Genomic DNA, 26940 nt, shown 5'->3' on the forward strand with positions numbered 1-26940 from the left:
ATATATGGCTATAAAAGGCTTGAATACTCTAAGTAGCCTACATACTGAATTGGGTAATATGTTCAAACATTGTAAAAAGGTTGAAATTCTTTAAAAATCTGTTTTAAAAACATTTTATTATTTCTTAAAAGAAAACAATACAATTTAATTCATTTAGTAAACTTGTGTTCAAGCAAATCAAATTCAGTGTGGTGTATAAAAAATACAAATTCACTATTGTTAAGAAAAATTAGAAATAGCCTACTGAAACAAAATAGCTTGAAAATGTTTGAAAACTACATGAAGGAAACGGGTTTAAACAGAATTTATTTAAAATACAGATTTCTAAAAGATTTGTCTCCTACATCTTTAAAATCCATCCACATGCCGTGTAACACTTAAAATGATGTTGCTCCCAAATCACAAAATATTTAAGAAGTAGACTACCATACCTCATTATATAGGCTAATTGTATCCAATCATTTTTAATACTCAATGCCATTTCTAATGTGTAAATAAGTAATCCATACTTGGTAATGAACAATTAGGTCAGACCAATATCCATGCTGTTTCAATACCAATCCAGTGTTGCATGCTAAATTTACCCGATTTCAGATTGTTTGCAATCCGACCTCAGTGTCGCCTTGAACTTGAACTTGCTCGATCAGACCCGTAAAGCAGAAATTTGTGCTGCTGTGCATGTGATCATGCCGGGATGAACTTTAGTAACCCAGGCTTTTCAGACGCTTTTTTCTCTGAAATCAGCCCATCACTGGCTGCGTCTACAGCCCAGCCTCCTCTCTCATTGGACTGCACCTCAGAGCCAAACTGTCAGCCCATGTGGCGTGGCCATCGAGGATGTCAGACATTTAAATGAAACAGACACAGGGACTCAGAAGGGCGAGAGTAATTTTAGGGCTTGGCCAAGGGGGGAATCACGAAGCTCTCCGTTCTGTACCGGGAGCCGACAAAAATAAAGAGGAGTAACATATAGAAGTCGACTCTGTCCCAAAGGATCTGCGTGAAAGATCGTTAATCTCTACACACATCAAGGTAAGCGATCATATATTATTAATCGTGTCACTGCTAGATGTGCAGTTTAATCACATGCGCAGTGTTTCAGACGTGCAAATTTAACATTGTTTTTTGTAACATCATGAACAAAAAATATCTCAAAACCCACACGATTGGTTCTTTTGAGTCGGATCTTTTCAGTGAATCATGAAATCAGCTGAATCACCGAATCAGTAAACAGAGAATTAATAGAGGATTTGACTGGTGATGATGTATTTTGATAACCGAGAAGCTGGGCGTTTTACAAATATGGAAATATGTTTTATGCGTATACAATTTTATTAAAACACACAAAAGTTTTAAAATGTATTTATTCAAGATATGTAAATTAATTTTAGTCTTTAATGCAGTGCATTGCATATGGGATGTTGGGGCCGCGTAATGACGCAATGACGTCATGACGTAAGGGATTATGGAATCGTTGTTCATTGAAACGACCTGTTCGAAAGAATCGATTCTTCTAAGTGACTCGAGCTTCCCATTACTAATTTCAGCTGAAGAATATTACACACGTATATTGTGTATACCAGCCCACACGCTTGCCTTAAAATGACTTGACCTTAAAGTGTTTAGCCGGAGGCAACATAGAATGGAAGCATCTCGCACTATTTCTGGGTGATTACACCACTTTCATCTTTGCATAAAAGAACAGGGCTTTATGCAATGAATCTTTATATCTATAAACAAAAAAAGCTATTAGATGTAGAGTGTCAGGACGGTCACTGACTGTGAGCCAATGCGGAATTTATTACTCTTTGAATCTTTCCTGACAAGGTTTGGCATGTAACCAGTGTCACTGAGGTCATTGAGATTTGGAGATGCTATTTTGTGTGGCACTTTCTAATTTATTGCAAGACTTTCCCTGCATGAACATGCACACTAGACATATTTTTAAATTAACCCTTATGTTCAGCTGGCTACAATTGTGTTATACACCCAGATAACAAAATATGTCACAATGGTACCTTTAGGGGTGCAACAGCAACAAAGGACATATTGGTACATTTTTTTTACTCCTAAAAGGTTTATATTAGTGCCTTAGATTACAAATATGCACCTTTGGGTACTACTTTAGTGGTAAAAAAGGTACAAATATGTAGTTTTAAGTCTACATATTTTAAGGTACAAGCTGTTGTAGGTACCCCTAAAGGTACAATTTGACTTTTTTTTTTCTCTGTGTAATTGAAATCCTAATGATGTATGGGTGAAAATAACGTGTAATGTTTTCCTCTCAAAATGTATTAAATATCTAATGTCTATATATCAAATAAAATAAAACTTAGTAGACTCACATTATTATATATACAATCACAAACAAGCCAAGCTTGACTGTCGTCCAATATAGCAAAATTAGGGGTTAGGAAATAAATAAGCAAAACCAAACAAAAACACATCAAAATAAAGATACTTTTATCAGCTTATCAAGATGTATCAGATCATTTCAATATCAGACACAGTGTGAGTGAGGCTGATGTTGTAAGGACTATAAGGCTGTAATACTGTCATCAGCTGATGACACACTGCACCATGGGAGGTTGTTAATCGGAGCTGTAGTGAGAAGAGCGGTCCGCTACATCACTAACTCAACGGCTGCTTCGGATCTGGGTCAGGTAGATTATAGTCCCTTCAGAAATCTATTTATTTTCTCAATCGGCGTTCTGCCGAATATAGTATAAAGTTGTTGTGTTGTGATTAAATGTTGAATAATCAAAAAATAGTAATGTATTCCTGTAGTACTACTGTAATCTTAACCAGTTAAGTGAAGTCTGGTTCACAACTAAATCAATATGGCCATTTTGTGTTGCTAGTTATCTATAGGTTTGTTTAGTTTGTTGGTTCTTTAACATGTCTATATTGTACTATTGTATTAAATAGTACTTTAAATGACTCACGCACACATTCACGTTTACAGACAAGCTTTTGCATGTGAGCACCTACCCAGCAAAGACTCCTTCCAGTTGTCACTATGGCAACAAAGAGCACTAATTCCTCCGCTCAGACTTACCTGTCCACATTTACTAATTCTGTTTATGTAATTGTAAAGTATTCTTGTTCTCAGAATATAACATTCCTAATTAACAAATTATGCGATTTTCATATACATTATGGCTTTAATTCACTCTCAATTGCTTGTTACCCTATCAGGACATTTTATGATGTCACTTACTAGTTTAATCATGATAAAATATAATAAATAATTCTAAAATGATTATAAAATAGGACATACAACATGCATTATACTTTATATGATAGCTTTGTGTGAGAAACGGCCTGAAAATAAAGTAATTATTCTCTGAAAAGATCTTTTGTTTACGAATCAAAGAGAACCAGAATTTGTTTAAAATGTCTACAGTGTGGAAACAAACCATAAAAAGATGCTCATAAGTGTTAGGAAAGGCTTCTCCTATGATTTTCTTTTATTTGGAAAATTGTGATTTAAGTTAATTAATTTATAATTTCTGAAAAACGATTTGTCCTATTTTTAGAGCTATTGGGCACTAATATATTTTACAACTGAGTCATGCTGTGAAAGCTTATGAAGTCGCTGTTACATGCAGAAAAATAGATGAAATTAACTTTTTTCTTGCTTTGATGGTCAAATATATCAGACGGCATACTGTACATTTAGATGAGTTGTTTTCTCTCTTTGCATATTTAATGCCGTTTCTGTGGTTCTCCAAATGAAAATGAACCTTCCTTTGTGTTTAGAGGAAAGTGGAACAGAGGGACACTTTGTATTTGTCACCGCTTCTTGATTGCATTGAATGAACAGGAATCCCATCCATGCTGTTGCTTCGAGTGCTCTGACCCTGAAACGGGGAACAAAAGTGTCCAGCTTTAAGCCACGCCCCCCCCCCAAGCACACTCTCCCGCCTATACCCAATTTTGCACCAACTTGGTGACCCCGACACAGACGGCTGATTTCAATTGAATGACACGTTCACGTTCACACAGTTCTAGATCATGCCAATGTAAATCAAGCTGACAGAATTGCAAAATAAAATCTATTCACTGACTGACCCCTTCTTTCTTTTTCTTTACTTTATTAGAATCAAGAAAATCGAGCCAGACATGGAGGATATCGTTATAGCTGGAATTTCAGGCCGCCTTCCTGAGTCTAACAATTTGGAAGAATTTTGGCAGAACCTTTTCAATGGAGTGGACATGGTCACAGAAGACGACAGGCGGTGGAAACCAGGTATGCTAATAATATTCAGATACAAATATTTTTCAATAAATATATCATTTTAAATAACTTTTATTAACGGTTTACTTAATTAACACGATTTTAATAGTAAATGCTTTTCCGAAGGCCACCCTTGTGGTCGCCTTGCCTACCTGGCTGCTGTTCTGTGCTTTTCCTTGTCCGTCTGGCTTTGGGTGTTATGAAAGGCCCGTCTCTCTTCTCTCTCTGTTGGCACCAAGCTAATACTCTCATTCATGTGCTAAAGCACAAGCAGGCTTAGGACGATGAGTAGAGAGCACTTTTGATTCCTTTCCCTCCCCATTTTTAAAATTCTAGGTCTGTATGGCCTTCCCAGAAGAAATGGAAAACTAAAAGAAATCGACAGATTTGATGCAGCCTTCTTTGGTGTGCATCCCAAACAGGCCCACACCATGGACCCACAGCTGAGGCTTTTGCTAGAGATATCGTACGAGGCCATCGTCGATGGAGGTTAGTATCCGGTGCTATTTTTTATAATGGGTATTACTGTAAGGTATCTCATGACATGACATTGCAAAGTGTATAGCTTGCATATAAAGTAGTATTTTGATAAGCTGATTAAAAAAATATTTATATTTATTATGCTTTAGCAACCTATCAGTCAGTAAAACAAAGTATTTTTTAAATTTAAATAAAAAAATGAATTCTTAACACTATACAGCAAGGATGCACTGAAGTAATAGTGACGGTAAAGACATTTATAATAATTATCTTTTTAAAAAAACAGGACCAACGCACATACATCACCCAAATAATGCCTTGGTGTGCCTATTTTTATTTTTCCAAAAGATTATATTTCAAAAAAATACTGTTCATGCTATTCTTCAAATAATCCTCAAAAAGTATCACAGTTTCCACAAAAATAATAAGTAGCACAACTAATCAGAATTGTTTCCTGAGCATCTAATCAGCGCGTAACATTTTTATTTCTGAAGGATCATGTGGTACTAAATACGTAATGGCTTCTAAAATATCAGCTTTGCCATCACAGGAATACATTTTTTTGCAAAATTACAGCGCTGAAAGTTCAATGCAAACAGAGATATTGTCTTGTAAAGTTATGGCAGTTTATTGCCTACAAAAACGGCCAGTTTGGACTACAACGAGCTTCTTCCTGGGTTGGTGACATCATAAACCCTTGCTAGTCACCACAGATGTGACTTCTGCCCGTAATGGTAAGGGCCGTGGCGTTTCCAGACAATCTGTGCTTGGCACTTCAGCCAATAAAAATACAGGAAACTACATTTGGTCATTTAACCAATCTAAGACCATTGCTTTTTTCGGTGGGATGGGCTTCATAGAAGCAGGAAGCAAACAAGCTGTTCAAAGGACAGTGGAGACAGCTGAAAAAGAAAAATACAGTGTAAAAAAAAAAGAAAGAAGAAGTATTAAGACATGTTATACTGCACCCCATAAACACAACCGAGCCTAGAAAAAAACACGGAACCACCCCTTTAATGAGCATGTTTGATCTGTGATGACAAGTAAAGTAAAGTTTTTGAAACGCAGTATTTCTACTCTGCATATGTAACAAGTTTATTCTTCCCTTTAGGCATAAACCCAGTGTCCATGCGTGGCAGCAAGACTGGCGTCTACATTGGAGTGAGCGGCTCAGAGGCAGGAGAGGCCTTCAGTAGAGACCCAGAGGAGCTGCTGGGATACAGCATGACGGGATGCCAGCGAGCCATGTTTGCCAACCGCTTGTCTTACTTCTTTGACTTTAATGGTATGCAAACATTACAAGTTTAATTACTGACTCAATGCTTGTGCACCTTGTAGGGCAGAAATGGGTTGTCATTGACTCTGTCGTCATTCTTTCTGTATGGTGTGATGTGTCGTGTGAAGTGATTTGAATAAGTGACTCATTTCACAGTTATGTCTTTCACTGGTATAACTTGACTCATACTTTCATGTTAAAATGAGGCAACCTGTTAAAATGGATTCCTCAGAATTAATGTGATCAACCATTAACTGTTGTGTTTGATGTACAACGCACATTCAGGTCCCAGCACAGCCATTGACACCGCGTGTTCCTCTAGTCTGCTGGCTTTGGAAAACGCTTTCAATGCTATTCGCCATGGCCAATGTGATGCAGCACTTGTGGGCGGAGTAAACCTGCTGCTCAAGCCCAACACCTCAGTGCAGTTCATGAAACTGGGCATGCTCAGTCCTGAAGGAACCTGCAAGTCATTTGATGCCTCAGGTGAGATTACACGCATCACTCTAATGTCTACAGTTTTCTTAGAAAGTTATAAAAGGAATCTGGTTTATCAATCATTGCATAACTTATTAAATCACACTCTAAGCCTTCTTGAGGCAAAATAATGGCACTGACATATTTTAATATGCAAGTTACTTTCAGTTAAAACTGATCAAACATTTATTTTAGTCTGGGACTTGGCTTAAACCTTGTCTGTGAAACCGGGGGCATAGGTTTTAAACAGTAGTAAGCTATATTGTTGTCACATTAACTAAAAAGTGTTATTTAGCAAATGCTGTCTTTATTTTAAAAACAGTTTTGTGTAAATAGGTCTCTACTCCTGCAGCCTATTAAGAAAGAGATGTTGAAAGTAGCAGCTGATATTTTTCTTGTTCGCTTGTCAAAAGTCAAGTTGAGCGCATTGCATTTTGGCATTTCAGTGTGTTTTGCTGATTACTGCACTATTTGGTAAAATTAGTATTGCAGGCATTGATAAAATTCGCATACTGCACAAAGTAGACTTACTATATAATGCAAAAATAATTTTCTGGTGCTATTCTGAACGTAGCCCCTTTGCGACTACATTTCTGATTTGCACTACTGTTAATAAATGGAGGCTTTATGATAATTCAAATATTATTTTACCCTTTAGGAAATGGCTATTGTCGCTCAGAGGCTGCTGTCGCAGTACTCTTGACCAAGAAGTCAATGGCTAAGAGAATCTACGCCACGGTTCTAAATGCTGGCAATAACACAGATGGCTACAAAGAGCAAGGTAAACCCATCCTTCCTTCCCATAGACGTCAAATCTCCCTCAAATCCCCAGAGCATGAGTGAAATCAGCTTGTTTAATACTTGCTTACCTGCTCTGGTTAGGCTCACTGAAACCTGGCATTACTGTCAATGCTGGCACTATAAGTGTCATAGATGTTTGGCTTTTCCCCCAGTGCCTCCTGCCACACTTTACACCCCAGTGTTTTTAAACATGACACTTGGCAGAGCGTGAGAGCTAGGGTGTTTGAAATCTCTGGCATACATCATGTAGAAACTGATATCAGGCGCCTCTATGTTCTTTTGTGTCTCATGTCCTGCTGCAACAGTACATAGAGTACAGAAGAGTCCGTGCCGTAACTCACATGAGCGTTCCAGAAAGGCATATGTCATCGTGACTGATCTATACATCTGCTCATATTCTGGGAATGTGAATCATATTCTCTTTCTCCAGGTGTAACATTTCCATCAGGTGAGATGCAGCAGCGCCTGGTCCGTTCCCTTTATGAGGAGGCAAACATATCACCCGAGCAGGTGGAGTACGTCGAGGCCCACGGCACTGGCACTAAGGTCAGTCAAACGTAAAATTACACACACAACACACATTGTTATTCTGAGGGGATTCGCTCCGAAAATAAATAAGGGGCGGCTTGATTATTGGAAAAGGAATTGGTAAACATGAGTGAGTGAGTACAAATATTATTAAAAAAATATATGGATCTTAATCATGTAACTGCAGCACATGAGAGTGCAATAAATTGCATTTATTAGGTTATGAGGTCTGTATATTGATTTTTATGTTCACAACCGTATGAGCAGCAGGAACTATGGCTATCTAAGCATAGTGAGAAAAGTTTAATTAAAACAGAATATGAGAAATTATTGAAGCAAAAATAATTTGATATAATTACTTTTTAATTTTTAGCAAATTTGTGTAAATATTTTTATGAACATAAAAAGATTTCATATCTGAGACATAAAAGGAACCAATTTCACAGACATTTGCCGAACAGAAATGAAATGAGTGCCTGAACAGAGCGGGGGTTTTACAGTTAATTGCTCTGGAACTCTGGGCATCTTTCAGCTGGTGTTTTTCAGACTCACTAAAAGGTTTCTTAAATGTCCTAGATTGTTTGAACTGTAACATTGCCTTCCGCATGTGTATGTAAATGCAGTCATTGAGCAATATTAATTTCAGCTTGTTGTTAATTGCCGGTTTTCACAGGTTGGGGATCCTCAGGAAGTGAATGGCATTGTGAGTGTATTCTGTCAGTCACAGAGGGATCCGCTTCTGATCGGCTCAACCAAATCCAACATGGGACACCCAGAGCCTGCTTCTGGATTGGCAGCTCTTGCCAAGGTAGATAAAATCTTTCAACATCCCTGATTAGATGTAATGAGATATCTGTCAGCTTTTTCTTGACAAATGTGAAGTAAATCGAGTAACTCTCATATTGCATGTGTTCAGGTGGTTTTGTCTCTGGAACATGGCGTCTGGGCTCCCAACATCCATTTCCATGATCCAAACCCTGACATTCCTGCTCTGACGGATGGCCGGGTGCGTGTGGTGTCGGAGCCCATACCTGTCCGTGGGGGCATTGTGGGCATCAACTCATTTGGTTTTGGAGGCTCAAATGTCCACATTATCCTGCGTCCACATGGTTTAAAATCATTGGGCCAAGCTGCACAACCCTCAATCCCCAGACTCATGCAGGCCTGCGGTCGCACAGAGGAGGCGGTCACTTCCCTCCTCAACAATGCCCAACAGCATAAGGAAAACCCAAGCTACCTGTCTCTAATGAATGATGTGTCTGGAGTTCCAACGGCAAGCATGCCATACAGGGGCTATGCACTGATCGGTGCACAGGGAGAGCTTAAAGAGATTCAACAGGTCCAGCCCACACCAAGAGCCCTCTGGTACATTTGCTCAGGTGAGGAGTCTTTATATTCATGATGGTAAATGTTTTAAAGGGGTGGGGGGGTTTGCACTAAAAGAGTTTGATGGACTATAAAATGCATGCCGTTACTCGGAAATGGACTGCATTTTTTTTGAATGTCCTCTCCAGTCCAAAAAGGGCCTTTATTGAAAGCAAACTGCAAAAAAAGAGATGAGATAAACATGATGTCATGATAAAACTAACAATAAAAGTAAAAAAAATTGTGTGTGGATACATTGTGCTGCTTAACATCTGCTTCTTCACAAAAACATTTTTTTCAACATTAGTGATAATAATAAATGTTTCTTGAGAAGCAAATCAGCATATTAGAATGGAGTAATGATGCTGGAAATTTATCTTTGCATCACAGGAATAGATTACATTTTAAAATAGTTATTTTAATTTGTAATATTTTGCAATATTGCTATTATTGTACCATATTTTTTGATCAAATAAATGCAGCCTTGGTGAGCATAAGAGACTTCTTTCAAAAACATAAACTATAATGTTTCTAAAATTTTGACAGGTACTGTTAAATCTCTTTTGCGCTTACTATTCAAAGCAAGTCAGTCACCATAGTTTTAGTAGGCTCACCAAGCCTCTACACATGATAACATTGGCTGAATTTTTTATTCTGCGTCATGTCTTTGTATCTCCTGCCAGGAATGGGCACACAATGGGCCGGAATGGGCCGTAGCCTGATGCAGCTGCCTGAATTCCGGGAGTCAATCCAGCGTTCGGACGTGGCTCTGAAGGAAACTGGGCTATGTGTGTCTCGCTTGCTCATGGACGCTGATGAGAGCACTTTTGAAGACACTGTCCATGCATTTGTTGGTCTTGCAGCCATCCAGGTCAGTCTCCCCCAGCTCTAGAGACACTATGTACAGTGCCAGTGAACAGGATTGACATCAGCAGAATTTCTCAATTAAGAAAAATTACCCATGCAAACTTTGCAACTGATAACAGCTGCCAAATATTGCAATACAGTGGGACAATCAGTCACGATTTCAAAAGTCACTCCATCTGCAAGTCTGGTAAAGAGATAGTTCATCCAAACTATCTGTCGTAATTTTTTCAGCCTGCAAGTCCAAACCTGTATAGCTTAAACAAACTGCCTTTTCCTGTGGAACTGGCACACTTACTTATTCAAACTTGACACTTAGTTGCGTCATTTTTTTTACATAGTAATTTAGCTAGTTCTCAAATCAGAGATTTTATCTTTGCATTCCTGTACATTTTCCAGGTCGCCCAGATTGACATGTTGCGCAAGATGGGTCTACAGCCTGATGGAATCGTGGGCCATTCTGTGGGAGAGCTAGCGTGTGGTTATGCCGATGGCTCCCTGAGCCACAGCGAGGCCGTTCTAGCTGCTTACTGGAGAGGACGCTGTATTAAAGAGGCCAACCTCCCCCCGGGGGGCATGGCTGCAGTGGGTTAGTGTGGCAGCAGATTCCTCCACAGGCTTTGCTTCATTAATTGGACGCAAAACCCAAAGTGTCCCTCCATGGGGGACTTGCCTAGTCTTTTGTTCAGCAACGTATGCTAGTTTTTTTTTTTCAAGCTTACCAATGGTTCCTTTTACCAACCCTCCTATCATCTACCCCTTTAGGCCTAACATGGGAAGAATGCAAAGCTCAATGTCCACAGGGTGTCGTTCCTGCTTGTCACAATGCTGAGGACACTGTCACCATCTCAGGCCCTCAGGTACATGCAAGGAAATATAAATATGCAAGTATGTAGTGGTGTGTGTGTGTGTGTGTGTCAGGTGAAGTGAATAACACCTGTTAGTGGGTGGAATATTAGGCAGCAAGTTAACATTTTGTCCCCAAAGTTGTTGTGTTAGAAGCAGGAAAAATGGACCATCGTAAGGATTTGAGCGAGTTTGACAAAGGCCAAATTGTGATGGCTAGACGACTGGGTCAGAAATTGTAATGGGTAGACAACTGGGTTAGAGTATCCCCGACGACAGGGTCATGGGCAACCTAGGCTCATTGATGCACGTAGGGAGTGAAGGCTGGCCTCTGTGGTCTGATCAAACAGACAAGCTACTGTAGCTCAGACTGTGCAAGAAGTTGATGTTGGTTCTAACAGAAAGGTGTCAGACACAATGCATTGCAGTTTGTTGTGTGGGGGGCTGCATAGCTGCAGACCAGTCAGGGTGCCCATGCTGACCCCTGTCCACCTCCAAAAATGGCAACAGTGGGCATGTGGGGATCAGAACTAGACAACGGAGCAATAGAAGAAGGTGGCCTGGTCTGATGAATCACATTTTCTTTTACATTGCGTGGTTGGCCGGATGTGTGTCATCGCCTATCTGGGGAACACATGGCACCAGGATGCAATATGGGAAGAAGGCAAGCCAGCGGAGGCAGTATGATGCTTTGGGCAATGTTATGCTGGGAAATCTTGGGTTCTGCCATCAGTGTGGATGTTACTTTTGACATTTACCACCTATCCAAGCATTGTTGCGGACCATGTACACCTTTTCATAAAACGGTATTGACTAGCGGCTGGATAATGCGCCCTGCCACAAAGCAAAAAAAGTTCAGGAATGGTTTAAGCAGTACAACGTGAGTTTGAGGTGTTGACTTGGCCTCCAAATGACCTAAATCTCAATCTGTGGGATGTGCTGAACAAACAATTCCAATCCACGGAAGTCCCGCCTCGCAACTTACAGGACATAAAAAGGACTTGCTGTTAACATCTTGGTGCCAGATACAACAGCACACCTTCAGGGGTCTAGTGGAGTCCATGCCTTGACAGGTCAGGGCTGTTTTGGTTGTAAAAGAGGGACAAACACAATGTTAGGTCATAATGTTATGCCCTCTGTGTGTGTGTGTGTGTGTGTGTGTGTGTGTGTGTGTGTGTGTGTGTGTGTGTGTGTGTGTGTACATGTCCATAGAATCCATATATGTCTTATATGATCATCAAGGCTACATTTATTTGCTCATAAAAAAATACAGTAAAAAGCTGTAATATTGTGAAATTTGTGATTGTTACTAATTTCAATATTGACATGTAATTTGTTCCTGCAATGGCAAAGCTGAATCTTCAGCAGCCATAACTCTGATCTTCAGTGTCCCGCGCTAAAATGGGTTTGTGTGTGTGTATATATATATACAGGGTTCGTACGGGTGCTTGAAATCCTTGAAAGTGCTTGAATTTTGATGTTGTGTTTTCAAGGTTTGAAAAGTGCTTGAATTTTGGATAAAGTGCTTAAAAATGCTTGAAATTGTAACTATTTCTTTTACAACAAATACCTATCTGAATAAATAGTTTGTTTATTAAATGTAGAAATAAAATGTTGGAGAGCCTAAAATTAAACCTGCTGTGCTCGCGATCTGCCTGTCTATTTCCGTGTGACTCCGCCCCCATGTTGTCGTTTCAATGAACTTTGGCTGAAATATGCTAAATACGAATTTTGGATCAAACGGACACAAACCCCACGAAGTGCCTCCTGTAAAGTTTGCAAAAATACATGCAGCTTTTCACTATGGGCGAGTCTGCTCTTTCGAGTCCCATGAAAGGTAGGCTAAGTCATAGACTTTCAAGTAAGCTAACTAAAGTAGTTTACTGTAGCCTAAGTTACACATTAGCGCCTATTTGTTTAACTTGCGCTATTAACTGCTAGCTAGGAATTCGCATTAGTGACAGAGTATATGTATAATGTGATAATGTAAGATTAGCATGTCCGTTATGGCATGTTCATTTGTGGAATAGGCAGTGAACGTAGCCACAAATTAAAACCTACAAACATTAGCTCAGTGCATAAAAATAGTGTCAGATGATCATACAAGTAACCATGGGCGTAGATTACGCGGGGGACGTGTCCCCCTCACTTTTAATAAAATGTATTTTCGTCCCCCGCACTTTTACTGGGTCTCACCGATGCTAGTCGACCCGCTCCGAGCGGGATCCGAACCGGCGTTACCTGCGCGGGGGCGGGCAAGTTAACAGGGACGCTAAAAACAGCTCTCTCTAATCTCGGTTGATTGCGCGCTTCTTGAGGTCACGGTCAAATGTATTTACATAGAAACCAATGTGAATACATCAAGATTTGAATTCAGAGACAAAAAATAATCTATGCATGACCTGTCATTTTATTCGCATCTATTCTAAATATGAGGAGGGCGCTCCCTCACGTCCAAAAGTGGATTCGTAATATCCAGTCACGCTGGAGCTGCAGCTGAAGGAAAACACTCGTTATGATGATGAAACGTGACGACGACAATCAGACGATTGCGACAATATATATGCTTTATGTGTGTTTTTCAAGCCATCTCAATGTAGGCTATTGATTGACAATAAAGTATAGGCTATCATATGAATAATGCAGCTTTTAATGTTTAGTATCTTCTGCTCACCAAGGCTGCATTTATGTAATCAAAAATAGTTCAAACAGTAATATTTTGAAATATTATTACAAATTAAAACAGCTTTTTTTCTATGTGAATATATAGTAATTTATTCCTGTGATCAAAGCTGAATTTATCATCATTACTCCAATCTTCAGTGACATGATCCTTCACTAATTATTCTCATATGAGGATTTCATAATCAAGAAACATTTATGATTATTATCTGTGTTGAGAACAGTTGTGCTGCTTAAAAATGTTGTGGAAACCATGATAGCCTACATGTTATTTTTCAGGATTCTTTAATGAATAGAAAGTTCAAAGGATAGCATTTATTTGCATTCATTAAATATATTATCATCTTTTGTAATATTAAAAATATCACTTGTGATCAATTTAATGCATGTCTGATCAATAAAAGTATTATTTTCTCTCTTTTTTAATTTTACCACAAATGTTTAGATGGTTTCCACAAAAATTAAGCATCACCATGAGCAGCACAACTGATAATAATCATAAATGTGTGTTGATCATCAGATCCTCATATGAGAATGATTAGTGAAGGATCATGTGACACTGAAGACTGGAGGAATGATGATAAACTCAGCTTTGATCACAGGAATAAATCACACTTTACTATATATTCACACAGAGAACAGCATGGTTTACATTAGAATATATATATATTTTTACATTGCATAAAATCTATGGAGTGTTAATGCACAAGTGTTTGTAGGCTAGTATATAAACCAATTATAAAATCGCACAAAAAATAGGAGAATAATATTATCGATATTAATTAGTGGTTATTGTTCAGCAGTGTATTTGATATCTTGCCCAATTAAAAGCAAGAGATGCGATAAATTATATTGGTCCCAAAAAAAAAAAATCATTTCTGTCCCCCTCACTTCTGAAAAGATGGCTACGCCCCTGCAAGTAACTTAGTGCTGTCAAAAATATTGATATATTTTTCGATCGGTCTGAATTTCGCACGGGATTAGACACATAATTCTACAAATTTCTGCAGATGTTGCGCTCATATCTGAAGTGGGCACATACCGTTATAAAGCCGACCTCTGACATACAAGTAAATAAAATAAAAAATAGCTCCTTTTCCCAGCTAATTAATGGTCAAATACACACAAAAAATGTTACACTGTTCATCTGGGTGTGTATTAACGTAAATACAGCCGTAAACGGTTCAGAAGAATGAGTAACAGGAACAGTGTTTTGATTCCACACTCTTTTGTTTAGGCTAATTGTTTTTACAATTACCCCAAAGGCAGGTTAGATAGTAAGCAAAATCTACTTAGACAGTGATACATTTAAAAGAAATAAAACTTGTGATTTGGTTAAATATCTGATCCTGCTGCTTTACGAAACACGATTTTGGCCGTTTATAGTATTATTATCTTTTTAATGTGATGATAAAGTGTACTAAATAATAATTTTGACAATGTATTGATATGTAATTTACAGCGGTGTTAGGTGCTGGAAAAATCATTAAAATTGACCTTGAAAGTGCTTGAAAAGTGCTTGAATTTGACCTTTGAAAAGGTGTACGAACCCTGTATATATATATATATATATATATATATATATATATATATATATATATATATATATATATATATATATATATATATATAATATTCATATTCAGAATTGTATATATTTCACAATACTACAGTTTTTACTGTATTTTTGATCAAATAAATCTAGCCTTGACAGTATGCATACTAGTACCTAATTGTAAGTTTGGCTGTGCAGGACTCTGTCAGCAAGTTTGTTGCCCAGCTGAAAGAGAGCGGTGTGTTTGCCAAAGAAGTGCGCAGTGCCGGTGTGGCTTTCCACTCTTATTATATGGCCTCTATCGCTCCAGCCCTCCTTTCTGCACTGCAGAAGGTGAGTTGTTGCAGTCCCAGTGCCCTCTGGTGGCCGTTATCAACTCAACCTCAGCACAGATAAACACTGACTAACTATATGTGTTTTTGTAGGTAATAAAGAACCCAAAGCCTCGGTCGGCACGCTGGATCAGCACGTCCATCCCGCAGCCGGATTGGGAGAGCCCACTGGCCCTCTACTCTTCTGCAGAGTACCATGTCAATAACTTGGTCAGCCCTGTGCTTTTCCAGGAGGGACTCAACCATGTGCCAGATAATGCTGTGGTTGTAGAAATTGCCCCACATGCTTTGCTGCAGGTAACGGTTCAATTCAGTCAGATTTTTTGTATTTAGAGCTATGCGAAAATACAAGTATTTAGTAAACAGCATGCATATAGTTAAGCAAACACAAGAACATGCTAGGCAATGCTTATAGCTTGTGATCGTAATGATTATAATATAAGGATAATATTTGACTGTTATGTAGAGATATTTTCCATGTATTAAATTTATCAGTGTCTAAACCCAATTCACTACCTTGAAGATGTAGATCCACTATTATTAACATGCCTATGATTCACCTTCAGGCCATCCTTAAGCGGAGCCTAAAACCAACCTGCTCCATCGTCCCCCTAATGAAAAGAGGACATGTCAACAATCTGGAGTTCTTCCTCTCTCACATGGGCAAGGTCTACATGAATGGGTTGGTTTTAATACTCTTCACTCCCAAACTGTTTAGACGTGACATTGTTGGCATTTTAAATGTTAAATGACTGATGGTGACTCTTTTGTACTTCTAGAATTAACATGGGCAGTAATAATTTGTATCCAGCTGTGGAATACCCTGTTCCGACAGGGACTCCCCTCATCTCCCCTCACATTCAGTGGGATCACTCCCAGATCTGGGATGTGCCCAAGGTGGAGGACTTTCCTGCTGGCTCAGGGGGGTCCACTTCTGCCACCGTGTACAATATTGGTGGGTAGCTGTAAAGTTGAAATCATTGGTTTTCTCATTTTTTTTATGTGGTGTCATGTTTTTTTTAAAAATGCCTGACTCTATGTTTTGTGCAGACATGAACCCAGAGTCTCCTGATTACTACATGATTGGTCATTGTATTGATGGCCGGGTGCTGTACCCAGCCACAGGATACCTGGTTCTGGCCTGGAGGACTCTGATGAGATCACTAGGCACAGTCATGGAGCACACCCCTGTTACATTTGAAGATGTCACCATCCATAGAGCCACCATCCTACCCAAGACAGGTAAAAGATTGCTTTTCTTTGTACTGTAAGTGTAAAAGTAAGTGTAAAAGTCTTTAATATTGAAGCCTTTTTCCACTTCAGAATAAAAAAATAATAATATCAAGCTTGAGCTCATTATAGCAGCTTGATTCTGATTGGCTGTCAATGTTTTTATCGTTCATCAGCTGGATAAAATTGTTCTGAAAGTGATTCCAACTATATTGTTTCTATGTGCCATTATTGTTATATCTCAATCTGTGTTGTGAACTCTGCTATTCATTAACATTTAGCGATTTTCAGAGCTATATCATTATAGTTATATAGTTATAGTAGGGAAAGTTGATTTCTCAATTCGTCACCCCTTTAATGAATCAAAATTTACTTTAAAAATATTGGCCTTTTAGTTCTTCCAGTGTTTGTTGCTACAGGTTGTTGCTATGAGTGTTGCGCAGTGATACACAGACCCATTGAGTGAAGCAGTTATAGCTTAATATAGTTTATATCTATATTATATCTTATAGCTTATAGTTTAGCTATTGACCAATCAGCATCAACGAGAGAACTAATCGTTTTATAAAATGTTATAATATTTTACTGTTTTTACTGTATTTTTGATCAATAAATGCAGATCAAAAATGAGCATAAAAGGACCCCAAACTTTTAAATAGTAGTTTACTTTTATACTTTTAAGTAAACTTGAAACTATATAGAACAGACTAGTAGTTAGCTAGCCCATGTGGCTTAGAGGTAACCAGATTGTTTTTGTGTGCACTGCATCACAGGGTCTGTCCAGCTGGAGGTGCGACTGATGCCCGCCACTAACCGCTTTGAGGTGTCTGAGAATGGAAATCTGGCTGTTAGTGGTGAGTTTCCAGGCTGTTTGCAAAATCTTTAGACCAGATTTACAACTGCTTTTAATGTGTCTTTTTGAGTTAAACAGTGATTTGACAAAACACTGCATTTAAGACTCATGATCACACTTATACTCTTTCTGATCCCAGGTAAAGTGAGTGTCTTGGAAGACACTGGACTTGATGCTTTCCATGCTGAGCTGAATAAACCAATGGCGGCAGTCAAGGAAGATCCCAAACTGCTTCTCAAAGCTGGAGACATCTACAAAGAGCTGCGTCTGCGTGGATATGACTACGGCAAGACCTTCCAGGGGATACTGGAATCTAAAAACGCAGGTATTTCCCGTCAAATGAACCTCATACTTACATTGTGGAGATAAAATTGTCTCAAACATAAGATTGTGAAGATCAAAAAACTTGATTCAGCCAATCCTAAACTCTTTCTATTCTGGTTCTTCTTACAGGTGACAGTGGAAAACTTCACTGGACTGGTAACTGGGTGACATTTTTAGACACCATGCTGCAGATGATCGTAGTGGGGCTGCCTGGTCGCAGCTTGAGACTTCCCACTCGCATCCGCTCTGTGTGTGTGGACCCCAAACTTCATGAAGAGAGGGTGAACGAGTATGCAGAGGACCAGAAAGGTATCAGACAAACCAACTAGCATAAGTGTAACTTAACCTGATCTAATTTGAAACACATCTGACTAAAATGTCTTCTCCTCAGCTGTGGACGTTCATGTTAATCGTTGTCTGGACAACATAACAGCTGGAGGAGTTCAGATCTGTGGACTTCACGCTACCGTGGCACCCCGTCGCCAACAGCAGCAGACTCCGCCCACTTTGGAGGAATTTGTGTTTGTTCCCTATGTGGACTCTGATTGCCTCAGAACCAATGAGAAACTTGGAGACCAACTGAGACATTGCAAAGGCATGTTCTGATTTTCACTTCACTGAGAAATGCAACATGGCACGCTTTTTTTAAAGGAAGCATATATTTGATAAAACAAATACAGTAAAATTGTGAAATATTACAATTATCTGAATTTTCAGCAGCTGTTTCTCCAGTTTTCAGTGTCACATGATCTTTAAGAAATTATTCTAATATGCTGATTTGCTCAAGATCCTTTTTGTTATTATTATCACTATTGAATATTTTTTGGGGATTCTTTGATGAAGTTTAACTTTAAAATATCAGAATTGATTTAAAATATTTAGTTTGGAACACATCTGTCCAAAGATGAAATATTTAGTTTGGAACACATCTGTTTTTTGTCTTTTATTATAAATGTGCTGAATAAAAATTTCTTTAAAAATCCTACTTAATCTTACTAACCACAATCTTTTGATCGGTGTTTTACTTTTAAAAGGTATTAAATTATTAAACTGTTCTCACATATGAGTCACTATGGTATCAATAAAAATCAATAGAACCTTATTTTAGATTCATAATATATGCATAATTAGATAGACCTAAAGTAATTTCATTTTTGTCCCAACTGCAGATGTTCTAGGTTATTTTTCCCTTTTTTAGTGGTAGTGTACTTACTGTTCCTGTTTTGTATGCACAGGTCTAGTACAGCGTCTGCAGAGAAAGCTGGCCAATCATGGAGTGAAAATATCCATCCCTGGGTTAGAAGATGCAACCGAGGGCCTGCTGATTGGAGCAGAGGCGGAAAAGGGTCTTTTGCGGCTGCTCTCCGTTTTGTGCGGACTGGAGCTGAACGGGAACCTGCGCTCTGAGCTGGAACAGACGGTGGAGAAGGAGAGAGACTGTCTGGTGCAGGACCCTCTGCTCAACGGCCTGCTGGACTCCCAGGCGTTACGCCACTGCTTGGACACGGCCCTTGAGAACAGTACTCCTGGAAAACTCAAAGTCCTAGAGGTATGCTGAATCATTTATTTAGGATTGATAAAGCCAGATTATTCAAAGATGGAGGGCATGATTGAAGTTCTCAACATTTTATTCCTCTTCTTCAGGCTCTAGCTGCCAATGGTCGTGTGTTTTCTCGGGCTGTTGGTCTCCTTAATATCCAGCCGATGTTGCGTCTCGACTACACCGCTTCAGATGTCTCCACTGACCAGCTTTCTGCTCACCAGAGCTCCCTGGAGGAGCAGGGCATCTCGTCTGCTCAGTGGGACCCTCTCCAGGGCCCAGCAACAGGCGGTCTGGATGGGGCTGACCTGGTTATGTGTAACTGTGCAGTAGGACCGACAATTAATCCTGCACTTCTTATCGAGAACCTGACTTCAGCTGCGAGAGAAGATGGTTTTGTTTTGCTCCACACTCTACTTAGAGGAGACACTCTAGGGGAGACGGTAGCTTTCCTCACATCTCAAAGCAACCAGGAGGGTTTGTTGACTCAGGTGTGTGCTTAAAAAACACTTTTCCTAGTTAAATCGGTCATATCCACAACATAAATGAGAATGACATTCAAATGTCAATGTTGTACGAATGTAAAGAACAAATGAAACCATGGCAAGGTATTTGTTTTTTTTCTGGCTTAATGCAGTTTTCTTAAATTTTAAACAGCGTTGTTTTTTGTTTTCAGACTGAATGGGAGGAGCTTTTCCATAAGGCCTCTTTAAATGTGGTCATGATGAGAAAATCCTACTATGGCTCCGCTCTGTTCCTTTGTCGCCGTCACCAACAATCCTCTCATAAACAGCCCATCGTTGTTTGTGTGGACCCTACTGACTACAAATGGGTGGAAACTCTAAAGGTTAGTGTTATAATCTGTTTTGTAAATGCTTATTATGGCAGCTTTTGTGAACGATTAAGCCAGGTAGGTTTCTTCTTTTTTTTGGACCTCGAAATGTTTAATCAATGTCCTAATGCAGTAATTTGACAGACTTCTCTCTGGTGATGCAAAACTTCTCTAATCATTCAGTCTGGTTAAACCCTGCCTGTCCACATAGACTGCAAGCTTAGCACTTAGCCTGTTAGAAAATGGAAGAAAAGATCTGTTTCTACTTTTGTTTCATCACAACTTTATTTACGCAGACTCATTAGTGGTGTTGCCAAGGCCACCAAGATCTCTTGCCAATGTTGCATCCTGCAACATGCTATAGACAAATGCATGCCTCTAACTAACTCTTTCTGTCTCTCTTTTCTCATTAGAGCACTTTAGCTGAGTCATCTGAAATCCCTGTCTGGCTCATTGCCACAAAGTGTCATAATGGAGTGGTGGGAATGGTGAACTGCCTCAGACAGGAGCCCGGAGGCAACCGTATACGGTCCGTCCATGTACTGTGCACTTAGTGTTCCACATATGCTTCTGTTATATCTTCATATTTTTGTTGTTAAGTTTATGTAATTGACTGTTTTTAGTAGAGATGTATATGTAGTACTAATGTACATGCTCTTTTCCCCTTCCCCGATAGGTGTGCATTTGTTTCTAATTTAAGTAAGGGTGCTGCAGTCCCCTCGCTTGTTCCTACTGAAAAGAACATGAAGGTTTTACTGAAGAAGGATCTGGTCATGAACGTGTACCGTGATGGGCTGTGGGGCGTTTTCAGACACCAGTTGTTAACGCAAGGTGAAATAGGAAGTCATAAAAGACTTACAGTGACATATCACCCGTCCGATGTAAAATTGAGAGGATTTATTGCTATTCATAATACTTTTCTGTGTGTATAACATTGAATAAATAAATTTGATTTTATCATATGCAAATCTATAATGACTACCAGTAGGATTGCTAACAGTGAAGATCATATGATTCGTCTGTGTAGTAGTCACGTATTAACAAGTTATTTAATGGCTGTCATTGTAAACCTCTCTTTAGATTGTAACTTTGATTGGATAGTCTTTCGATTGCATTGTGATCATCCTCTGTTCTGTGTGTTTGTTTAGATCTTAGTGAGGAGTTGATAGAGCAGGCATATGTGAACGTTCTGACTCGTGGTGACCTCTCATCCCTGCGCTGGATCGCTTCCCCGCTGCGTCATTTTGTCCCTTCCAACCCCAACGTGCAGCTCTGTCGCGTTTACTACTCCTCCCTCAACTTCAGAGACATCATGCTGGCCACTGGCAAACTGCCTCCAGATGCCATCCCTGGTTTGTACCCCATCCTGTTTTTGACTACAAGTGAGATCTTGCACGCTAGCTTACCCTAAACGAGACTTTTTTTCATTTGTCTATGTAGGAGACATAGCGTTGCAGCAATGCATGCTGGGAATGGAGTTTTCAGGGCGAGACCCCACTGGGCGACGTGTAATGGGTTTGCTGCCAGCTAAAGGCCTGGCCACCTGTGTGGATGCAGACAAGCGCTTCCTTTGGGATGTTCCATCCAGCTGGTGAGACACTCAGATTCACTCTGAATCTGAATTGGGCATCTTCTCCAAAAGCTCTCCATACTATGTGAAGCTGTGTTTATGTGCAGGACGCTAGAGCAGGCTGCCTCCGTTCCAGTGGTGTATGCCACAGCCTATTATTCCCTAGTGGTGCGAGGGCGTCTGAGGCCTGGAGAGAGTGTGCTGATTCATTCAGGCTCTGGAGGGGTGGGACAGGCCGCTATTGCTATTGCACTTAGTATGCGCTGTCGAGTCTTTACAACTGTGGGTAAGTGACACACTTTTACTTCCTTTAGAGTTTAACCCTGAAAATCAAATAGATGCTATTTGTGATTCATGAACACTGGTAAACTGAAGCTCTTTGCTTGTGGAAACTCAAAATGCATTCTATACATATAGAAAAAAATCTCATATAGTCTCATAAATATACAACTGCTGTGAAGATGCTCTTTCCTGTAACAAGCACTAAAACTAATGATACAGAATTTCAGCTGTGGAAAACATTGGGCAGCAATTTTTTGGAGGGCCGAAATCATTTTGATTCTCCTATAGGCATGTCCGTGTCTATTTTGCACACAAACTGTTGACTGTTGAAATTTAAAGGATTTTTTCCCAAAAATCCCTATGACTAAAACAATAAAAACAACATAAAATAAAACCATAAAAATGATCTCATTTTGATTCACAGGTTCTGGAGAGAAGAGGCAGTACCTGCAGGAAAGATTCCCTCAGCTTACGGCAGAATCCTTTGCTAATTCTAGAGACGCCTCATTTGAACAGCATGTAATGCTTCACACTCAGGGCAAAGGTGATAAGGCTACACATCCACATTGACTCTACTATTGATGTGGATTGAAGTATTAAACACTGTTTAAATGTGTGTGTTTTCAGGAGTTGATTTGGTATTAAACTCCCTTGCTGAAGAAAAGCTGCAGGCCAGCTTGCGTTGTTTGGCCAGACATGGTCGTTTCCTAGAGATTGGCAAATATGACCTTTCCAACAACACACCACTAGGTGCGTCCCAGATCCTAGATCTATTATTATCTTACTTTTACGTTTTTAAATGCATTCCATTCTTTAAATGTAATTGTCACTGTTCCTGGTTCAGGTATGGCTCTGTTCCTAAAGAACGTGGCCTTCCACGGCATTCTGCTGGACGCTTTGTTCGAGGAAGGCAACAGGGAATGGGAGGAGGTATCAGAGCTGTTGAAGAAGGGAATCACCAGTGGAGTCGTTCAGCCATTACGTACCACAGTCTTTGAGAGGAATCAGGTGGAGGATGCTTTCCGCTACATGGCTCAGGGCAAACACATCGGCAAAGTCCTTCTGCAGGTAAGGACAGTGGTTGTTAAAGAACAGGCCTAGAAAATGAGATATTGGATGTTAGATTTCTTATACTTTGCTAATTGCTTAACTCTCCTTTCATCGCTCAGGTACGTTCAGAGGAGACGAGCAGCACTGTTCCTGCAGCTTCTCCTCTCTCTATCCCCGCTATCTGCCGTACCTTCTGCCCTGCCTCTCTCTCATACATCATCACTGGAGGCCTGGGTGGTTTTGGGTTGGAGCTGGCCCACTGGCTTACTGAGAGAGGTGCTCGTAAACTGGTGCTGACATCACGGTCTGGCATCCGCAATGGTAAATGGCATGAAAACTGATCAATTTCTAGGGAACAGTGTGGGTCAGTGTTGTTTTTGTTAACTAAAACTTTACTAAAACTGAAATAAATATAAATGAAAGCTAATGGAAATATCAATTACTTATAAAATGCTTAAAATGTTTGATTATTTGGAAATGTATTTAATTCAAATTATGTGAACCATCTTGTACAATTTTGAAATATTGCACTGGCAACTAACTTAAAAACTTTAACTTAAAAAATACTTAAATATAAAGCTAAATAGAGAGATTTATAAAATCAAAAAGTAATAAAATGAAAAGAAAAGAAAAACGACTAATTATAAAACTATTCAAAGCCTTGTTTGTTCATTTAAATATAGTTTTAAAATATAAATAAAATATAAATATTATATAAAAAACTTGCCTTTGCAACTAAATTAAATAAGTCATAAAATGACTCAAACTAAAACGTAAATTATAAAGCATATAAATTAAAGATAAAAATAAATATTAAGAACTAAAAAGAACTAAATATTAAATAATAATTGACTAAATAAGCTTAAAAATAAGCTAACTTTATAAAATTGAATACTATAACGGTATATAAATAATACTAAAATAATATTGATGTTGGTCAGGGCAGGACAGCACTCTAAAACAGGTTTTTTGTCTTGACAGGTTATCAGGCCAAACGTATTCGAGAGTGGCAGGCCATGGGCATCCAGGTCCTTGTGTCCACTAGTGATGTGAGCACCATGGAAGGGACTGAGCGTCTCATCACTGAGGCCTGCCGCTTGGGTCCAGTTGGTGGCATCTTCCACCTTGCCATGGTAGCGTTTAATCTTTGCTTTCAGTTCACTTTCTTTTGTAGTCAATGTAAGGATGACTGTTGAACTGAAATTTCTCTACATAATGTAGGTCCTTCAAGATGGCATGCTGGAGAATCTAACCCCACAGCAGTTCATTGATGTCAATAGACCCAAATATGGTGGAACCATCAATCTTGACAAGTAGGGAATGATTTGACACTGACTCTCTTCTTCCTTCATCCGTTCCGTGGCTGTGATGAATGTGAATGATTTACTCTTTTTCCACAGCGTGACTAGGCAGAAGTGCCCACAGCTTCAGCAGTTTGTGGTGTTCTCCTCAGTCAGCTGCGGCCGTGGTAACGCTGGCCAGAGCAACTATGGCTTTGCCAACTCCACCATGGAGCGAGTGTGTGAACAGCGCCACCACGACAACCTTCCGGGCCTGGCCATACAGTGGGGCGCCATTGGAGATGTGGGTGTTGTCTTGGAGACAATGGGTGGCAATGATGCAGTGATTGGTGGCACGTTGCCCCAGCGCATGTCTTCCTGTTTGGAGGTGCTGGATAGGTTTCTGTGCCAGCAGAAGCCTGTTATGTCCAGCTTTGTGCTGGCAGAGAAAGTTGTGGTCGCTAAAGGAGAAGGAAGTGGACAGAGGGACCTGGTGGAGGCTGTGGCTCATATTCTGGGTAAAAGCACAGACCTGAAATGTTCAAAGCTTGATAAGTTGTGGTTTCTTTCTAATGCTTTCAAAGTAACAGTAACCTATTCTGCTCAGGCGTGCGCGACGTGAACAGTTTGAATGCTGATGCCTCATTGGCTGATCTGGGTCTTGATTCATTGATGGGTGTTGAGGTTAGACAGACACTAGAAAGGGACTATGACATCGTCATGGCAATGAGGGAAATCCGACAGCTAACCATTAACAAGCTGCGGGAGCTTTCCAGCAAATCAGGAGGAAAAGAGGGTAAGTGTGTGATTTTTGTGTTCTTGAAAAGTAAAGTACAGCCACCTGCAATATTGATACCCTTACATGTCTGAATAACAAGTTATCCACAGTATTTTAAATAAGCAGTTAGAAAGTTGTTAAAATATTGAAAATAAGAAGAAATATTGCATTATTTGGAGAAACAAAATGTATCAATAGAATAACATTTGCTCATTCTTTTTCTTCCAGAGTCCCGAGCTTCTCCTGCAAAGCGCTCTGGTACTCAAGCTCTGCTGGAGTCCGATCTCAGCCGGATGCTGGTGAACCCTGATGGCCCCACAGTGGCCCCGCTAAACGAGGTCCAGAGTGCCGAGAGGCCTTTGTTCCTCGTCCACCCCATCGAGGGCTCCATTGCCGCTTTCCACACTCTCACCGGAAAGCTTAGTGTGCCATGCTATGGCCTGCAGTGCACCAAAGGTACAAACACAAGCTCGGTTATTACTTTTAACTGTCACGTGTGGAAGGCAGTTTACTCATTTAACATGACATTTTCAAATGTGTGTTTTTTTTTGTTTTTTTTGCTTTATGCAGTTTTTGCTTTTATGGTAAATATATGGACTACAGCAGACTACATAAAAACTACCTGCCATCTTTTGGTGTGAAAGATAAAACTAGAGCAGTTATATAAATATTTACATTGAGAAAAGCTTAATATTGAATTTATTATGCCAGAGTGGTTAAGTAAAATGTTAACACTATGCATGTATATATTAAAGGGTTAGTTCACCCAAAAATGATAATTCAGTGAATAATTCTTCACCCTAATGTTGTTCGACACTCATAAGAACACATAGGAACACAAATTAAGATTTTTGTTGAAATCCGATGGCTCAGACAGGCCTTCATTGACACAATGTCATTTCCTCTCTCAAGACCCATAAAGGCACTAAAGACGTTGTTACAAAGTCTATCTCACTACAGTGGTTCTACAATTATTTTATGAAGTGACGAGAATAGTTTTTGTGCCAAAAAACAAAACAAACACTAAATAACGACTTGTATAGTGATGGACCGATTTCAAAACAAAGTTTCGAACGGTTATGAATCAGTGGATTGATTTATGATTCAGATCGTCAGTGTCACGTGATTTCAGCAGTTTGACACTCAATCAAAATCATGAATCAATACGCTGTTTCATACCGGTTCAAAACTTTTTGAAATCGGCCCATCACTATATAAGTTGTTATTTAGGTTTTTTTGAGCACAAAAACTATTCTCGTCCTCTGTATTTGACCTATCCAAGTTAGTGCACAAACATTATGAGTATTGAGTAGTGAAAACACACACTGCAAACTGTGGAAACGCACACCCAGAGGAGTGGGCAGCCATTTTTGCTGTGGCGCCTAGGGAGTGATTGGGTGTTGGGTGCCTTGCTCAAAGCCTCATTTTCTGCCAAAATTGAGAATCCCCCCTGCAACTTTTGGGTTACCAGTCCTGCTCTCTAACCATTAGACCAAAACTTCCCCCACTACCTACTTTGTGGTATATTTGTTCACTACAAATAAATATTTCTTATAAAAGGCAAAAACGAATCTGTAATATTACTTAATATTATTTTACTGCATTTCATTTAATTTGTTCAGATTTACATTTACATTTAAAAGTATGCATTTGGCAGATGCTTTTATCCAAAGCGACTTACATTGCATTCAAGGTACACATTTTTGTCAGTTCTTTAGTCCTGTAATAGTTTTTCATGTTATATGTGTTCTGTCC

The 26940-nt window shown here is 39.4% G+C and overlaps 1 protein-coding gene across 1 annotated transcript in view; it reads left to right on the forward strand.

The window, feature by feature from the left end:
• The first annotated feature begins 874 nt into the window (after nt 1–874).
• Nucleotides 875–26940, forward strand: part of fasn (fatty acid synthase) — a 28894-nt gene continuing 2828 nt past the window's right edge. Inside the window, exons 1-38 of the mRNA XM_067430192.1 lie at nt 875–1032; nt 4104–4252; nt 4577–4729; nt 5832–6005; nt 6282–6482; nt 7132–7254; nt 7705–7820; nt 8476–8610; nt 8719–9181; nt 9851–10038; nt 10431–10620; nt 10797–10891; nt 15313–15447; nt 15540–15743; nt 16013–16128; nt 16226–16401; nt 16497–16688; nt 17450–17530; nt 17669–17854; nt 17983–18162; nt 18245–18448; nt 19089–19402; nt 19498–19884; nt 20070–20240; nt 20639–20754; nt 20902–21056; nt 21374–21577; nt 21666–21816; nt 21903–22081; nt 22502–22621; nt 22705–22827; nt 22922–23145; nt 23247–23448; nt 24109–24260; nt 24349–24440; nt 24528–24925; nt 25015–25203; nt 25414–25641. Coding sequence (XP_067286293.1) covers nt 4126–4252; nt 4577–4729; nt 5832–6005; nt 6282–6482; nt 7132–7254; nt 7705–7820; nt 8476–8610; nt 8719–9181; nt 9851–10038; nt 10431–10620; nt 10797–10891; nt 15313–15447; nt 15540–15743; nt 16013–16128; nt 16226–16401; nt 16497–16688; nt 17450–17530; nt 17669–17854; nt 17983–18162; nt 18245–18448; nt 19089–19402; nt 19498–19884; nt 20070–20240; nt 20639–20754; nt 20902–21056; nt 21374–21577; nt 21666–21816; nt 21903–22081; nt 22502–22621; nt 22705–22827; nt 22922–23145; nt 23247–23448; nt 24109–24260; nt 24349–24440; nt 24528–24925; nt 25015–25203; nt 25414–25641 — 6844 coding nt within the window. The 5' untranslated portion in view covers nt 875–1032; nt 4104–4125. The remainder of the gene's footprint in view (nt 1033–4103; nt 4253–4576; nt 4730–5831; nt 6006–6281; nt 6483–7131; nt 7255–7704; nt 7821–8475; nt 8611–8718; nt 9182–9850; nt 10039–10430; nt 10621–10796; nt 10892–15312; nt 15448–15539; nt 15744–16012; nt 16129–16225; nt 16402–16496; nt 16689–17449; nt 17531–17668; nt 17855–17982; nt 18163–18244; nt 18449–19088; nt 19403–19497; nt 19885–20069; nt 20241–20638; nt 20755–20901; nt 21057–21373; nt 21578–21665; nt 21817–21902; nt 22082–22501; nt 22622–22704; nt 22828–22921; nt 23146–23246; nt 23449–24108; nt 24261–24348; nt 24441–24527; nt 24926–25014; nt 25204–25413; nt 25642–26940) is intronic.

The sequence above is a fragment of the Pseudorasbora parva genome, chromosome 21 (genome assembly GCF_024679245.1).
Source record: "Pseudorasbora parva isolate DD20220531a chromosome 21, ASM2467924v1, whole genome shotgun sequence".
NCBI lineage: Eukaryota > Metazoa > Chordata > Actinopteri > Cypriniformes > Gobionidae > Pseudorasbora > Pseudorasbora parva.